At 39.8% G+C, this 15,639-nt stretch overlaps 1 protein-coding gene across 1 annotated transcript in view; it reads right to left on the minus strand.

Annotated features, from left to right (window-relative positions):
• Window positions 1-15,367, minus strand: part of SRD5A2 (steroid 5 alpha-reductase 2) — a 57,808-nt gene extending 42,441 nt beyond the window's left edge. The window contains exon 1 of the mRNA XM_032172618.2: window positions 15,087-15,367. Coding sequence (XP_032028509.1) covers window positions 15,087-15,367 — 281 coding nt within the window. The remainder of the gene's footprint in view (window positions 1-15,086) is intronic.
• Window positions 15,368-15,639: the final 272 nt, after the last annotated feature.

Here is a 15,639-nt window from a genome sequence, read left to right on the forward strand (position 1 = left end):
TCAATAAAAGAAAGGAAAGGAGAAGTCGGGGGGGAATGAAGAGTAGTGTATGAAAATCGTCCAATTTTGATGAAAGCCTTAAGCTCACGGATTCAAGTTTAAGGAACCCCAGAATAAGAAACATAAATACACCAAGGAATATAGTAACCCAACATCTCAAATCCAGTGATAACATGAAAATATTAAAAGTAGGCAAAGATAAGAAGACACGTTAAGTACAGAGGACAAGGATAAGGGCAATAACAGATTTCTTGTTGGAAATAATGCAAGCAAGATGACAGTGAAACATCTTTAAAGTAATGAAAGAAAGCAGCTGTCAATCTGGATTGCTATATCCTAGAATTTTGTATCTTCGAAAACAAAGAAGAAATAAAAACACTTTCAGAAATATGAATTCTGATTTCAGGTAAAAGGAAAAAATGATACCACATAGAAACATAAATCAACCCTCAAAAATGAAGAGCATCAAATATGGCAACCACATAAGTAAATATATAACTTTTTATTATCTTATTTAAAACTGTTTAAAAGATAATTGACTATTTAAACAAAAATAATAGTAATAAGTTGAGGCTTTTATAGCACGTATATAAGTAAAACAACAAAAATAACATAAGGGCAAGAGAGAAGAAATGGAAGTACATTATCTCAGATTTTTATACCATACTTGAAGCAGTATAATATCACCTTAAGGTAGACTGATAAATTTAAGATATATGCAATAAAACTTTAAGCAAATTAACAAAAGAGTTATAATGAATAAACTGACAACAATATAAATTGAAATCAAATAACACTCAATCCAAAAGATGGAATATAAATAGGAACAAATAACAGAGACACAAATGGAAACAAATAGCAAGATGATAGACATAATTCAAACTATATAAATAATCTCATTAAATATAAACATTCTAACATCCCAGTTAAAAATCAGAGATTGTGAGAATGGCAGGGGCGGGGGGAAAGAAAAATTGAACAGTATGCCACCTTTGAGACACAAACATTAAATCTAAAGACAGAAACAGATCAAAAGTAAAATGTTGGAATAAATGTAGATACATATACCATGTTAACCCTAGTAAAAAGAAATCTGTAGTGGCTAAGTTAATATAAGACAAAAGTAGATTTCAAAGCAAAATATTACCAAGAATAAAGAAGATTGTTTCATCACGATAAAAGGATCAATTCATCACGAGGACATACGAATTCTGTCTCTATGCATGTAATAATAGACTATATTATTATATACATGAAGCAAAAACTGATAGAGCTGTAAGAAAAAAAAGCAAATCTACAATTTTGATCAGATATCTCAATACTCTCCTCTCAATAATTGGTAGAATAGGTAGAGAGAAAATCATCAGGATATAGAAATTTGAAGCACACTAACAATCAAAATAACCTATGGATAATTTTAGAACACTCCTCCTCTTGGCAGTATACACATTCTTTTCATGTTTACCCAGAACAATTATTATGATTGATAGACCCAATTCTGGGCCATAAAACAAGTTTTAAATTCAGTAAGTTTAAAAGAATGTATGTCATACAAAGTATGCTATCTATCCACAGTGGAATTAAATTAGAAATGAATACAGAACATGTCTGGAAAATTCCTAAACATTTGGAAACTAAATAACACCCTTCTAAATAACCCATAGATATGAGAATAAATCAAAGGAGAAATTAAAATATTTGAAATAAATTAAAATGGTAACAACATGTCAGAATCTGTGAGGTGCCATAAAACAATATTTAGGATGAAATTCAAAGCAATAAATGCCCACATTAGAAGAAAGAGAAAGTCTCCATTTATAACCTTGACTTCCACCTTAAGAAAAATAGAAAAAGGAGAGCAAATTAAATTCAAAGTAACCATAAGAAAAAAACATAATAAAGATCAAAACAGAAAACAATTAAATGTAAAACGAAATCAATAGTGAAACTCAATGAAATAAAAATCTAGTTCTGAGATGATCAATACAATTTCTAAAGCTCTAGTCAAAAAGATCTGGAAAAAAAGTGGAAAACATAAATTACCATGATTAAGGATGAAAGAGATGAGATCCTCTCGGATTCAAAATATTAAAAGGAGAATAGTTTGGACTTTGCCAAGCGCTACTTTGCCAGGTAACATGATTGCATGTTAAGGGATCTTCAACATCTTGATACAAAGGAGAAATAGAAAGATGACAATTTCATAAGTGGGTGGTGTCATAGCAGCTCAGTGGGGGAGATCTCGCACACGAAGCGTGACTTTTAAAATCCCTCAGAACAGTAACTACTTATGGGGTGTCATATCTCTGCTGAGATTTAATTGCATGGTCAGTTTGTAAAATACATCTTAAAATTTTGTAATACAGTATTATTTCTTCTATTAGGTATAATAGGAGTTAAATAATTTAATACTTTAATAATACTACAAGAAAAAATACAAACCTAAATTATCAGCTATTTACATCACTTTATATTCCAATGATGGTCAATTTTCATTTGTACATGTCAACATGGATTAAATCAGAGTGTACTCTTTATGTGCTACTTTTTAACTAAATGCTTTACATATTTATTTCCATACACAGATATAGTCCAGGCAACTAATATTTTTGAAGTATATATGGTAATTTAATCATATTGATTACAATCAATCCCCAGTTGTAGAGCATTTAGATAACTTCCAGTGTTTCACAGTTGTGAACAGTAATACTATAATTTTATGTAGACTGATTTCTTCCTTTTGGATTATTTCCCTTGAGTAGAATTCCTGGCCCTCCTCCTACTCGCACCTCAAAAAAGTGAAACAGCTTATCGGCACTTGTTGAACATTTCCAGATGAGCTTCACAGAAACTTTGAACAATTCTCAGTGACACAGGGCCACATATACATATAATTTTTTCACAGGCCTACCTAGTTTTCTTATTTTTATTGAAGTAAATTACTATACAGTCAACTGAACATATTTAAAGGGTGCAATTTGGTGTGTGTGTGTGTGTGTGTGTGTGTGTGTATATATATATATATGAGTGCAATTTGGTAGATATATTTTATGTCACATGAAGCTATGTGACATAAAAATAATGAACATATCCATCACAACAAAAGGTTCTTCACACCCTTTGTAGTTCTACCTTCTTGTCCCTCTTGTGCCCTCAGGAAACCACTGATGTAGTTTGTGTCACCATAGATTATTTTGAATTTCATAGAATTTTATATAAACATAATCGTAAAGCATGTACTCTTTCTAGTTTTTGGCTTCTACAAATAAAGCTACTACAAACATTTGTATACAAGTCTTTGTGTCACGAGATCCTTGGGGTGTCACTTCACCAGCTGGAAACCTCTGTGGCCAGCAGTGCCTTCTGCCTGAGCGTTGTTCATGCCCACTGAGCTCAGTCTGTCCACTCAGCCTGGCAGGATGCACTTGGCTCATACTACAGGCCTGGATCCCACACCTGCCAAGGGTGAGCCAGGCACAGAACGATGAGGGGTGTGTTTGTGAGTGAGCGCAGGGTCCAGCCACTGTGCACAGCCAGGCACACCGGTTGCTGTGACAGGGCAAGCAGCTCCAGATGACAGCATAAGTGCCGGCTCCACGTGAGGCTGTGGTTGGACCAGATGTACCCAAGTGGCTTCCACTGTGGGCACCCACATCTGGATGAAAGCAACATGGTGGTGCCTGGAAGCTTGGAGACACCAGGAACCACAAAGCCCCAAAGAGGGTGTCATAGCCCTGGCTCGGGGCTCCCCTAGTTCTGGGCTCCCCGAAGGTTCCCAGCTCTTCTCTCCTGCTTGTTGCCTGCAATGTGACAAGCAGGGGGGCATGTTTCAGACCTGTTTGTGTTACAGCTCTTTCAGTCCCCGCATTCAGCAGGTCCTGATTTCTTGTCTCATGTCCAGGAACAATGAGGTACACAGACAACTGGAGGATGAGCAAGGCAGAGAGGATCTTCATTGAGTGACAGAGCAGCTCTTGGCAGACCCAAAGTGGGCAGTTCCTTCCCACAGCTGGTAGTCCTGATGTCTGTCCAAGGCTAGATGAGTCCAGAGTTTTATAGCCTCAGAAGGAAGCGCGTGCTGATTGGTCCATGGGCGACCATGAGCGGGTTCAGAAAAAGCACCATAAATTGTCACTCTGGGCCACTGACTCCATCCAGAATTGACAGCCCAGCACCCAGGCTTCAGGCCATCCCTGGCTTGAAGGTGGGGTTTCACCCGAGACCTGCCCCTTTCCACCCAGGAGCCTGTCTGCCTCCTGCCACGATCCACATGCCATCCATGGTGCCCAGGCTGTTAGTGCCAAGGGGTGCTTGCAAGCCTGCACTAAGCCACCCTCAGCCCCCACTTGCCCCTCCTCCCATGCTCATCAGCACCCAAAGTCTGGAGGGGGCCGAGGCGGCAGGGGGCTGGTGTGTCAATGCCGCCCTGAGCTTGCATATGCCAGGCCGGGCAACAGCACCTTGACTCAGCCACAACTTTGCTCCACCCCAGAGCACGCGCCTAGAGCGGGAAGAGGCCAAGGAGTAGGAGCAGGTACTTCCAAGTCTTCAGAGGCAGGGGCGCTTCCCAGGCCCCTGAGAGCACAGGGAAGTCCGGGTCCAGAGCCATGGCTGGGTGGCTGCAGCTGCGCCCAGGAGCACTGGCCTTCTGCACCACCAACTTGGTAGGGGATGGGGCTCATGCCTGTTCCTGGCCATGCCAGCTCTGCGAAGTGCGCAGCCCCAGTCACGCCTCTTCCACTGCAGCCGCTCCAGTCGGGCTGCTGCTACCATCATTTGTATGAACACATGCTTTTACTTTTCTTGGAAAAATAACCAGAAATGCAATGGCTAGGTTATATGAGAGGTATATGTTTCACTTTTTAAGAAACTATCAAACATTTTCCAAAGTGGTTGTCATTTAAATTCCCATCAAAGGTATGAGAGTTCCAGTTCTTCCACATCCTCACAAACACTTGGTATGGTCAGTATTTTTTATTTGAGCCATTCTATCAGACACATAGTGATACCCCATTGTGGTTTAATTTGCATTTCCCTAATCACTAATAATGAGCATCCTTTTATGTTCTTATTTGCCAAAGTATCTGTTCATATAATTCTCCTATTTTTAAAGTTAAGGTGCAAAGGCAGTTCATTGGAGAAAAAGTAGTATCTTCAACAAATGGTACTAAAACAATTGGCTGTCCACATGCAAAAAAAAAAAAAAACTTTGATTCACATTTGGAACCCTACTTTAAAAATTAATTCAAAATGTGTCATAGACCTGAAATTAAAACCTAAAACTACACATCTTGTAGATGGAAATATAAGAGAAAATCACTGTGACCTTAGATTAGGCAAAAATTTTTTAGATATGGCATCAAAAGCCAAAGAAAAATGGAAAAATCAGATTTAATCAAAATTAAACATTTCTGTTTTTCTAAAGACAGTTAAGACAAATTATACCAGATGTGTAAAGAAGAGCTGGTACCATTCCTACTTAAACTACTCCAAAAAATTGAGGAAGAGGGACTCCTCCCCAACTCATTCTATGAGGCCAGCATCATCCTCATACCAAAACCTCACAGAGACACAACAGAAAAAGAAAACTTCAGGCCAATATCCCTGATGAACATCAAGGCAAAAATCCTCAACAAAACACTGGCAAACTGAATCTGGTAGGACATCAAAAAGCTAATCCACCGCCATCAAGCAGGCTTTATCCCTGGGATGCAAGGTTGAGTCAACATATGCAAATCAGTAAATGTGACTTACATAAACAGAACTAAAAACAAAAACTACATGGCTATCTTAATAGATGTAGAAAAGGCTTTCAATACAACTAAACACCTCATCACGTTAAAAACCCTCAACAAATGAGGCATTAAAGAAACATAATTCAAAATAACAAGAGCCATCAATGACAAACCCTCAGCTAACATCATACTGAATAGGCAAAAGCTGGAAGCATTCCCCTTGAAAACTAGAACAAGATAAGGATACCCTCTCTCACCACTCCTTTTCAACATAGTACTGGAAATCCTGGCCAGAGCAATCAGGTAAGAGGAAGAAATAAGAGGCATCCAAATAGGAAGAGAAGAGGTTAAACTATCCCTGTTTGCAGATGATGTGATTCTATACCTGGAACACCCCATGGTCTCTTCCCAAAAGCTTCTTGGTCTGATAAACAACTTCAATAAAGTTTCAGGATACAAAATCAGTGTACAAAAATCACTAGCATTCCTATACACCAACAACATCCAAACTGACAGCCAAATCAAGAATGCAATCTCATTCATGATTGCAGCAAAGAGAATAAAATACCTAGGAATGCAACTAACCAGGGAGGTGAAAGATCTCTACAATGAGAATGACAAAACACTGCTGAAACAAATCAGAGATGACACAAAGAGAAAAACATTCCATGCTCATGGATAGAAAGAATCAATATTGTTAAAATGGCCCTACTGCCAAAGTGATTTACATATTAAATGCTATTCCTATCAAACTACTGATGACATTCTTCACTGAATTAGAAAAAAACTATTTTAAAATTCATATGGAATCAAAAAAGACCTGGGATAGCCAGGCAATCCTAAGAAAAAAGAACAAAGCTGGAGGCATCACATTACCTGACTTCAAACTACACTACAAGGCTACAGTAACCAAAACAGCATGGCACTGGTACAAAAACAGACATATAGACCAACGGAACAGGATAGAGTGCCCAGAAACAATGCTGCACACCTACGATCATCTGATATTTAATAAAGTTGACAAAAACAAGTAACAGGGAAAGGACTCCCTATTCAAAATGGTGCCGGAATAACTGGCTAGCCAGATGCAGAAAATTGGAACTGGACCTCTACCTTACACCACATACAAAAATAAACTCAAGATGAATTAAAGACTTAAATTCAAAACCTAAAACCATAAACACCCTAGAAGAAAACCTAGAAAATGCCATTCTGGACATAGGACCTGGAAAAGACTTCATGACAAAGACACCAAAAGCAATTGCAACATAACCAAAAATTGACAAATAGGACCAATTAAACTAAAGAGCTTCTGTACAGGAAAAAAAAAACTATCAAGAGAGTAAACATGCAACTTACAGAATGGGAAAAAATATCTACAAACTGTGCATCTGACAAAGGTCTAATATCCAGCATCTATAAGGAACTTAAACTAATTTACAAGCAAAAACCAAACAATCCAGTTAAAAGTGGGCAAAAGACATCAACAGATACTTTTCAAAAGAAGATATATGTGGCCAACAAGGATATGAAAAAATGCTCTGCATCACTAATCGTTAGAGAAATGCAAATCAAAACCACCATAAAATATCATCTCATATCAATCAGAATAGCTACTATTAAAAAGCCAAAAATAATAAATGCTGGCAAGGTTATGGAGAAAAGGGAATGCCTATACACTGCTAGGAAGAATTTCTCAAATAATTTAAAACAGAATCACCATTCAACTCAGCAATCCCATTATTGGGTATATCCCCAAAGGAATATATATTGTTCTACCATAAAGACACATGCATGTCATGCTCATTGCAGCAGTATTCACAACAGCAAAGACAGGAAATCAACCTAAATATCCATCAATGGTGGACTAGATAAAGAAAATGTGGTACATATACACCATGGAATATTATGCAGCCATGAAAAATAATGAGATCATGTCCTTTGCAGGTCATTATCCTCAGCAAACTAACACAGAAACAGAAAACCAACTGCATATCCTCACTTATAAATGGGAGCTAAACACCAAGTACATATGGATACTAAGAGAACAACAGAACTGGGGTCTACTTGAGGGTGGAGGATGGAAGGAGGGTAATGATTCAAAAAATACCTATCGGGTAGTATGCTTATTACTGGGGTGATGATATAATTTGTACACCAAACCCCTGAGACATGTAGTTTACATGTATAACAGAACTGCATATGTAAACTTGAACCTAAAAATAATTTTTTTAAAACAAAAGACAGCTAAGAGAATAAAAGAGACAAGTCACAAACTAAGAGAAAGTATTTGCTAAGTTTATACCTGGCAAAATACCTCTCTCCAGAATACATAAACAACTTTTAAAACTCAATAATAAGAAAACAAACAACCCAATACACTAGAACTTAGATTTGTTTATCACATAAGTAACTTTTGGCAAGTAAAGAGCATTGAATGAAAACATGAGACACAGAGTTAAGTTTTAAAAGATAGAAGTAAGATCATGTACTGCTGATACAAGAGGGCAGGCAGAGAGGCAAGAGAGAACAAGCGTCTGTACGTGAAAAAAGATCTTGGGATGTTTCATGGTTAGAAAGAAAAACTGTCAAAAGCAAATTACCCTATTTTCTTCACAGTAACTTCTAGGATCAGCCTTAACAATATGGAGCAAATATAAAAAAAAAGAAATTGAAAGTGGCCCAGAGCCTAATTTAAGACTTGGGTAGTAGGACTGGATGATATGGCATAGTTACAGAAGATGTTTGGAATCTAAAAGTAGAGAGATATTCCAAGACTGAGTATACAAAGTATAAGGAAAATTTAAGTCACAGATCACCAAATGGGCCACTTTTCCCAACAGACATCATATCCACACCCAGAAATCTGGGAACAGGCCATTCTTCAAGGACCAGGTCAAGTCTCCCATCCTCACTCCCACTCACTCCACCAATGCTCTACACTGCAATCACTTGTAAAATAGCACTAATAACAGGGATTGCCTCAAGGACAAAATGAGATAGCCAATGCAAAGAACATAATATAATGCCTGGAACACCCAGAGCTCAATAAATATTGGTTTCCCTTCTTTCCCTTCTATAACCAAATGGAAGACAAATTGCACTGTTGGCCCTAGTTCAGGGGTTTTTAAAATTTAGAGCTCCTATGTTGAGCTGAGTCTCATTAAAGGCTCCTGGGTTGAGCACAGAAACTTTTTAAACAACTTGAGTCCAGACTTTGATGTCCCCATTGCCATACATGGCAGGGAGTCAACAGCAGAACGGGAAGTACCCCAAGTTGCAGAAACAAGTTGCCAGGCTGTGGCAAAATTCAATAAGTAGACAACTTTTGTATTCCATCTAGTAACAAAAAATATTTATGCTCCCCCTCTAGCTGTCTGAGGGCCTTTCATTAGAGCATCACTGCAAGTCTTTCCACTGTCCCTCATCATTCCTCCTCCAGCAAGGAAATGTGAATTACCTGATGGGTCAATCTGGGAGCAGAACCTACCAAAGGATGTGTACAGCTCAGCCCTTCTGCTGTCTTTTCAGAACAGGCACCACTGTGACAGGCCTGTGGTTGCCCAGCCATGATCGTAGCTAATTATTTCTGAGGTACTGTGTTAGAAGGCCCACATAATCCAAAAATCTAAGCCACATTCCCCCAAACCAGCTTTACCAGTAATAAAAGGTGGTAATATGTCTCTAGTTACCTAATTCCTGGATCTCTCAGTTAGTTCTGAACTTGAATGGAGAAGAAGGGTGCCATTTTGAGGCCCCCCCAACACCTACCCACCTATCTGCCCCCTGTCCCATGCACAATCAAACATAGACAGGCACTAGGGCCCTCTCAGATGAATGTTCAGTGGCCTGGCTGTGGCCCATGCTAACCAGGCCTCTTTCCCCCTCAGTTTACATTTTCCCATCTGCCTGATATTGTCAGACTGACATTGCTGCCACCCAAGTTTCACACCAGAAAGAGTGAGAAGCACACAATGAAGGTTCTTGCCTGCCTTCTTCCTAGAGGGCAAGCACTAGGCATTGTACTCCTATGACTCCCATGAGACCTAGCATAGTTCTGAGCCTATAGAACTCCGATAAAGATCAGGAGACCTGGCTTCGAGCTCCACTCTGCCCTTTCTTGCCATGTAACTTGGTACATGTCACTTTGCCAGTCTGAATCCTTGAATTCCAATCATAATTCTTTATTTTGTTTGTTCTTTTTACGTGACATTAAATTAGATTTTAAATGGACAAAAAGTTGGTCCTTTCTTCAATGTGGTAAAAGTGAAATGGTCACGATCTCCAAAGCTGGTTTATATTTTTGGCAAACATAGCTATATATTTTTCAGATGTGCTTATGATGTCATTCCATTTAGAATGAAAACTCCGAGACTCCTACTATTTTCCAATAAAAGTTCAAATAAAAACTTAGAACCCAAGAATTCTCAGAAAACAATATTTACTACCAAGTCCCCACTTACATGTAGCAGAAATTTTCTAAAATATGCCCGCTGCTTTGCTATAGAATTTAACCAAATTTTATTATAGAATTATCAGGCCACTGAATGTAAAGCTACGCCATTCATAGTTTTCTTAAGAAGGGATCGGTAAACTATGGCCCATAGGCCAAATATGGCTCACTGCTTGTTTTTGTAAATAAAGCTTTATTGGAATACAACCACATTCATCTGTTTACATAATGTCTGTAGCCGTTTTCCCGCTATAAGAATAGGGGTGAGTTGCTGCAATAGAGATCATGACCTGGCTTTTTTTATTATTATTATTATACTTTAAGTTTTAGGGTACATGTGCACAATGTGCAGGTTTGTTACATATGTATACATGTGCCATGTTGGTGTGCTGCATCCATTAACTCGTCATTTAACATTAGGTATATGTCCTAATGCTATCCCTCCCCCCTCCCCCCACCCCCAGAAAAAGTTTGCTGACTCTCATTCTAAAAAAATCTTTCAATTAATCTTAATTGATTCAAATTATGACTCAGGAACATCCTTAACACATGATTAAGTGATCGCAGGAATGTTGCTTATCTTGTTTGGGCTTTTTTTTCTTAATCTGTAAGAGGAGAGATTTGTCTATTGTTTCCAATGTAGCCATTAATTCTCATTCTGATTCTCAGCAGATGAGTAGTTTCCTTAGCGAGGTCTGATTACTTCTGAATAGTTGAGACATCTGCACCTCTCATGAAATAAGAGAAGCATTGGCAGGGGCTCATGAGGAGACTTAAGTTCCAACTCCTTGATTTCCCCCTAACTGACCCAACCTTTTGTGCTTTGCTTCTGTAAAATGAAGAGGCTGGGCAGATGGGAACTACGTTTCCTTAGAACAGATAATTATGATCCAGTGTGTGAAATGCCTCATGGAAAGCCACACTGCCTACTATAAAGCCCAAAGAACAGCATCACAACTGGATTTAGAGAAAAGACAAGACTCAGACAAGGCTTCTTGGAGGAAAGGATGCCTGACCTGAATCTTGAAGGACGAGGAGAAATTCTGCGGGGGATGAACTAATAAAGCAAGAAGGCACCTTATTGAAGCCATCATTTTATTTGGCTAATCAAAAAAATGTTTCAGCATCTAAACCTCAGGGAACATCTCTCTGAATTCAAGCAGACTCTAATGTGTGCATTATACTCTGCTTCTAGATGTATATCATGGAAGTTACATTGCCCAAAACCTTTTCACAATATAGTCACTTTTTCTCTGGAAAAAAAAATGTTTCTTTGTCTTGTTCATTCAATTCAGTTATCAAGGACCCATCAAAGTCTTGAAAAATACATCAGCCACCACATGCATAAGTGGTGTGATTGACCACTGTATGGAACACCAAGACTTCCTGGGAAAGTGCAGATCAATCAGAGAGTTTAGACAAGGGGTCATTCCACAGCTGTAATCACAGTCAACAAGAGGTAAGATAACTCTTGACTTCAAATGACTTTGGCAGTGGGATTAGGCAACATGCTTAGGCAGCAGTCATTTCCATGTGGCTAAAGAAACCAAACAGCCACAACAATAGATTCTGAAGAGAGGAAAGTTATCTGAATTGACCTAACTATGCAATCTCAGCAATTATGATTCCCATGTAATTGGTAGCTCTCCTACAATTCTGTCTGTACTGTTGTTGTAAGTAGAGCTCATTCACGCATTCAACAAATTCTAGTGAGTACCAACTATGTACCAGCTCCTTGTATACAATGGGGATACAGCCATAAAAAAGTGAGACAAAAACCTTTGATCCTGTGGAATCTACATTCTTGTGTGCCATCCTTGTATTGAGAAAAGTGCAATGAGTTTTAACTTCTATTTGATGGGACATATTGCTGCTTTGAACAGTCCCCAATGGACATTTTGCAAAAGAGTCTGAGCCAAACCTGAGCCATCCTTTCTCCTTGTCTCTCCATCTTATTCTCTGTCTTAGCAACACACAGGACAAGATAAAGCCAAGACAGCCTGATGCTTGTTCCTTAATGCACCCTCAGTATCAAGCCAAATGACTCCTTAAGCCTCGAAACAGATATGTATGATCATATCAAGACCCTAAAGAATGTTCATAACCTTTGAACCACTTCTGGGAATCCTAAGAAAATAGACCTAAACTTAGAAAAGAATTTAGATGCAAAAAATGTACATCACAGCTTCAATGAACCTAGCTTCACCCCAAGACAAATTAAATGTCCAACTATAAATGAATATATAGGTAAATTATTATTTTTACAGTAGATGAAATAAGCAGATATTAAGAAATCTATGATAATGTTGGAAAATACTATAAAATGTTAGGTAATTAAACAGAACTAAAAAACCATATACTCAACATAACGAGCATGTGTGAAAATCTACTAAGGAAAAAGATTTGATAGAAATTGTCTAAAACATTAATATTTAATATACTTAGATGTAATTATGAGTATTTTCTACTTTTGGGATTTTTCCATTTTTCGTTAGGAAAAATTGTTTTTATAATTTAAAAAATTTTTATATAATAATTTTAAGAATAAATATAGTTTTTAAAAAGCAAGAATGAGGTCGCATTTATCTAACAAGTATAAAACAGTTTATTATCATACCTGAAGAGCCTGAGATCTGGATTCATACTGCATGGGTTTGAACTCTGATTCCTCGGTATTGTGTGACCTTGGGCAAGTAAGTTATTTAACCTTTTCTTGCTCCAGTTTCCCACCTGCAAAATGGGCATGCCTACCTAAATGGGTTGGTATGGGGATGAGTAAATTATTTACTCAGAGTGTTTGGCACACAGTGTAACACCCTGTAAGCACTCAAACAATAACAGATCAAACACTCCAGTGGGCTCAAAGAAAGAATTCAAAAAAGAGGAAAAACAAACATCAGATCCTGATGCCTCAGGGACAAGAAACTCAAGAGTGTACTTCCAGTGGGCAATTTTCCCTCAGGCAGAATGAATCTCCAAGTCCTTTCCTAATATTTTAAAATTTCCTCTGAAGAAGGACAATATGTAGATAGGTATTTTATGCATAATTACTCCTTTGGGTTTTTTTTAAATGCGCTGGTCATAATTTATTGTGCAAAGTGCCTTTTGATTTCAAAAACAAGCCTAAAGTTTATGTTAATAGGATTGTCACAAAACACTAATCATTAAGATGAAATGACCTCATAAAAATATTGCTTATGTTGTCAACATACAGTAGTTAATTTGAAGATAAAAATAATTGTTGATAAAAATCACATTTCTCTGTGAAATGTCTGTTCAAAAATCAGTGAAATAAAAAACTAATCTCTTATCTCCTGTATCCAACATCTTTCTTTCTGTGCAAATTAAACCCTCTAAATGTGAGTAAAATAAAATCTGTGTAAAATAAAGAATCTTGTTCACAACAGGCTTTTAGTAAATATTTGTTGAAAGGATACAGTTTAGTTATTATTACTTGACAACATTTGCCTTTTTAAAAGAGTGAGAATTCAGTTAAGATTGCATAAATATTAAATCTTGACCAATAAAGAAGATTCAGAGGATAAGAGGAAATTAAGAAAGCCAGTTTGAAATTTGTCTCTGACACCTTCTTCTCTCGAAATGAGGCATCACTTTCTCTTTACGAGAGAGATTATGCCAGAGGCATTCTTTATCCTAATCTCTAATCCAAACTTCCTTGATCTTTTGACCCTAGGAAACTTCTATTCAAAATAAGGCAAAACCTTCAAGGTTTTGATTTTGTTTGATCACTTTTCTCTGTTTATGGGCTCTGTTCTCGTCTTGCATAGAATATATGCCTACTTAAAATGGCTAAAAGGTCTTAAACCTCAGAGATTCACAAGCTCAGATTTGTATCTTAGCGGGCACCAACTGTATTGTCTTCTTTCAGTCCCATAACCTTACTCAGCCTCAGTTTCTTTGTAAAGTGGACATAATAAATATCTCTCAAAAGGTTACAACAGAGTTAAGTGAGACCATAGATACTAAACGATTGGGCATGGTAGGCAATTTAACAATGTGTTCGTTCTTCCCTTTCCCTGTGAGACTTTACTGAGGCTGGACAGTCTCTGAATCCTGACATCCTTTGGTCTCTTTCCTGTCTTTCCTTCCCAGAGCAGAAAGCAAAGTTCTCCTGAACCCGGATTTTTTAATCTAGAAGAACATTTGAACTGTAAGTTACCCACTCACATTTCAAGTCCCAGGGAAATTGGAAAGGTAGATGAATTGGTGGTGTGCCTGGTCCCTTTTGGGAGGTGCCTAAGAAGCGGGGACCCTCGCTTGAGTCAGTGGGATCTCACTATATTCTCTTCCCCATCTGTGAAGTCTGGATTTGGGCTCTACCCACCTTCCTCCTTAGACCTGCAAAGACTAAATCGATGAGAACCTCTGAGCTGAGTTTCCCTCGGGAGATGCCAAACGCGTAAGACTCTCCCAGGATCCCAGAACTAACCTGTCCCCACCCTGCAAGGAAAAGGTGAAGGAAGAAAGAGAAGCGGGGCGGGGCGCGAGATGCCACAGGTAACCGCCGACTGCGCGCAGTTGGTTAAGGAATAGCCCTGTCCAATAGATCTCCCCAACCTGAGCCTTCCAGGTCTCCTCTCGCCCGCAAGACCTCTTTCTCTCCTCTCGAGCAGCCAGAGGATTTGGAGCTGCTGAGAGCAGATGAGGTGCTGGGGGAGTGAAGGCGGCATCTGTCCCGCAGCCGCTTGTAAACTCTCTAGCGTCCAGGCCCCGGCCCCGGCCCCAGCCAGGTGCGCCCGGCAGGCTGGCCTCTGCGTTCCTCACAGCGCTCCGCGCTGCCTCCTTGGCGTTCCTCGGTGCGCGCCCCACGCTGCGCTCCTGGACGCCGGGAGCAGGGTAGTGCGCTGCACTGGGCGCCCGCAGGGGAAAAACGCTACCTGTGGAAGTAATGTACGCAGAAGAGGCCCAGAAGCACCGTCCCAGGTGGCTCAAAGAGGGAGAGGGGCTGCCGGGCGAGGATCCCCGCGGGCACCGCGAAGGAGGGCAGCTCCTGCAGGAACCAGGCGGCGCGGGCTGGCAGGCGGGTAGCCGCGGGCGTCAGGCTCTCCGTGTGCTTCCCGTAGCCGGAGGGCTTCGCGACGTACAAGACCACTGCCCCAAGGGCGACCAAAGTGGCGCTGCCTGCCAGCACTGGGCTCTGCTGGCACTGAACCTGCATCGCGCCGTGTTCCTTGCCGGTGGCCGCTGCCCTTGCAGAAGAGAGCGCGTCCCCCGCAACCCCTTTATGGAGCACCAGACGCCACCCCATGTCCGCCCCCTCGGCCTTGGCTCCCGCCCCTCCATCCTGCCTCCCACCTCGCCGCGGCCAGCCCTGGCGCGGCTTCGCAGCAATACCCCTTTCTCAAGGATGCAGCCGCGGGGGCGGAAGGTGAACGAAGGCCTTCTTAGTTCCACAAGGTGTCTGCGCCCTCGCGCCCGCCTTCTCCACCG

Source organism: Hylobates moloch, unplaced genomic scaffold (assembly GCF_009828535.3).
Source record: "Hylobates moloch isolate HMO894 unplaced genomic scaffold, HMol_V3 SCAFFOLD_13, whole genome shotgun sequence".
NCBI classification, from domain to species: domain Eukaryota; kingdom Metazoa; phylum Chordata; class Mammalia; order Primates; family Hylobatidae; genus Hylobates; species Hylobates moloch.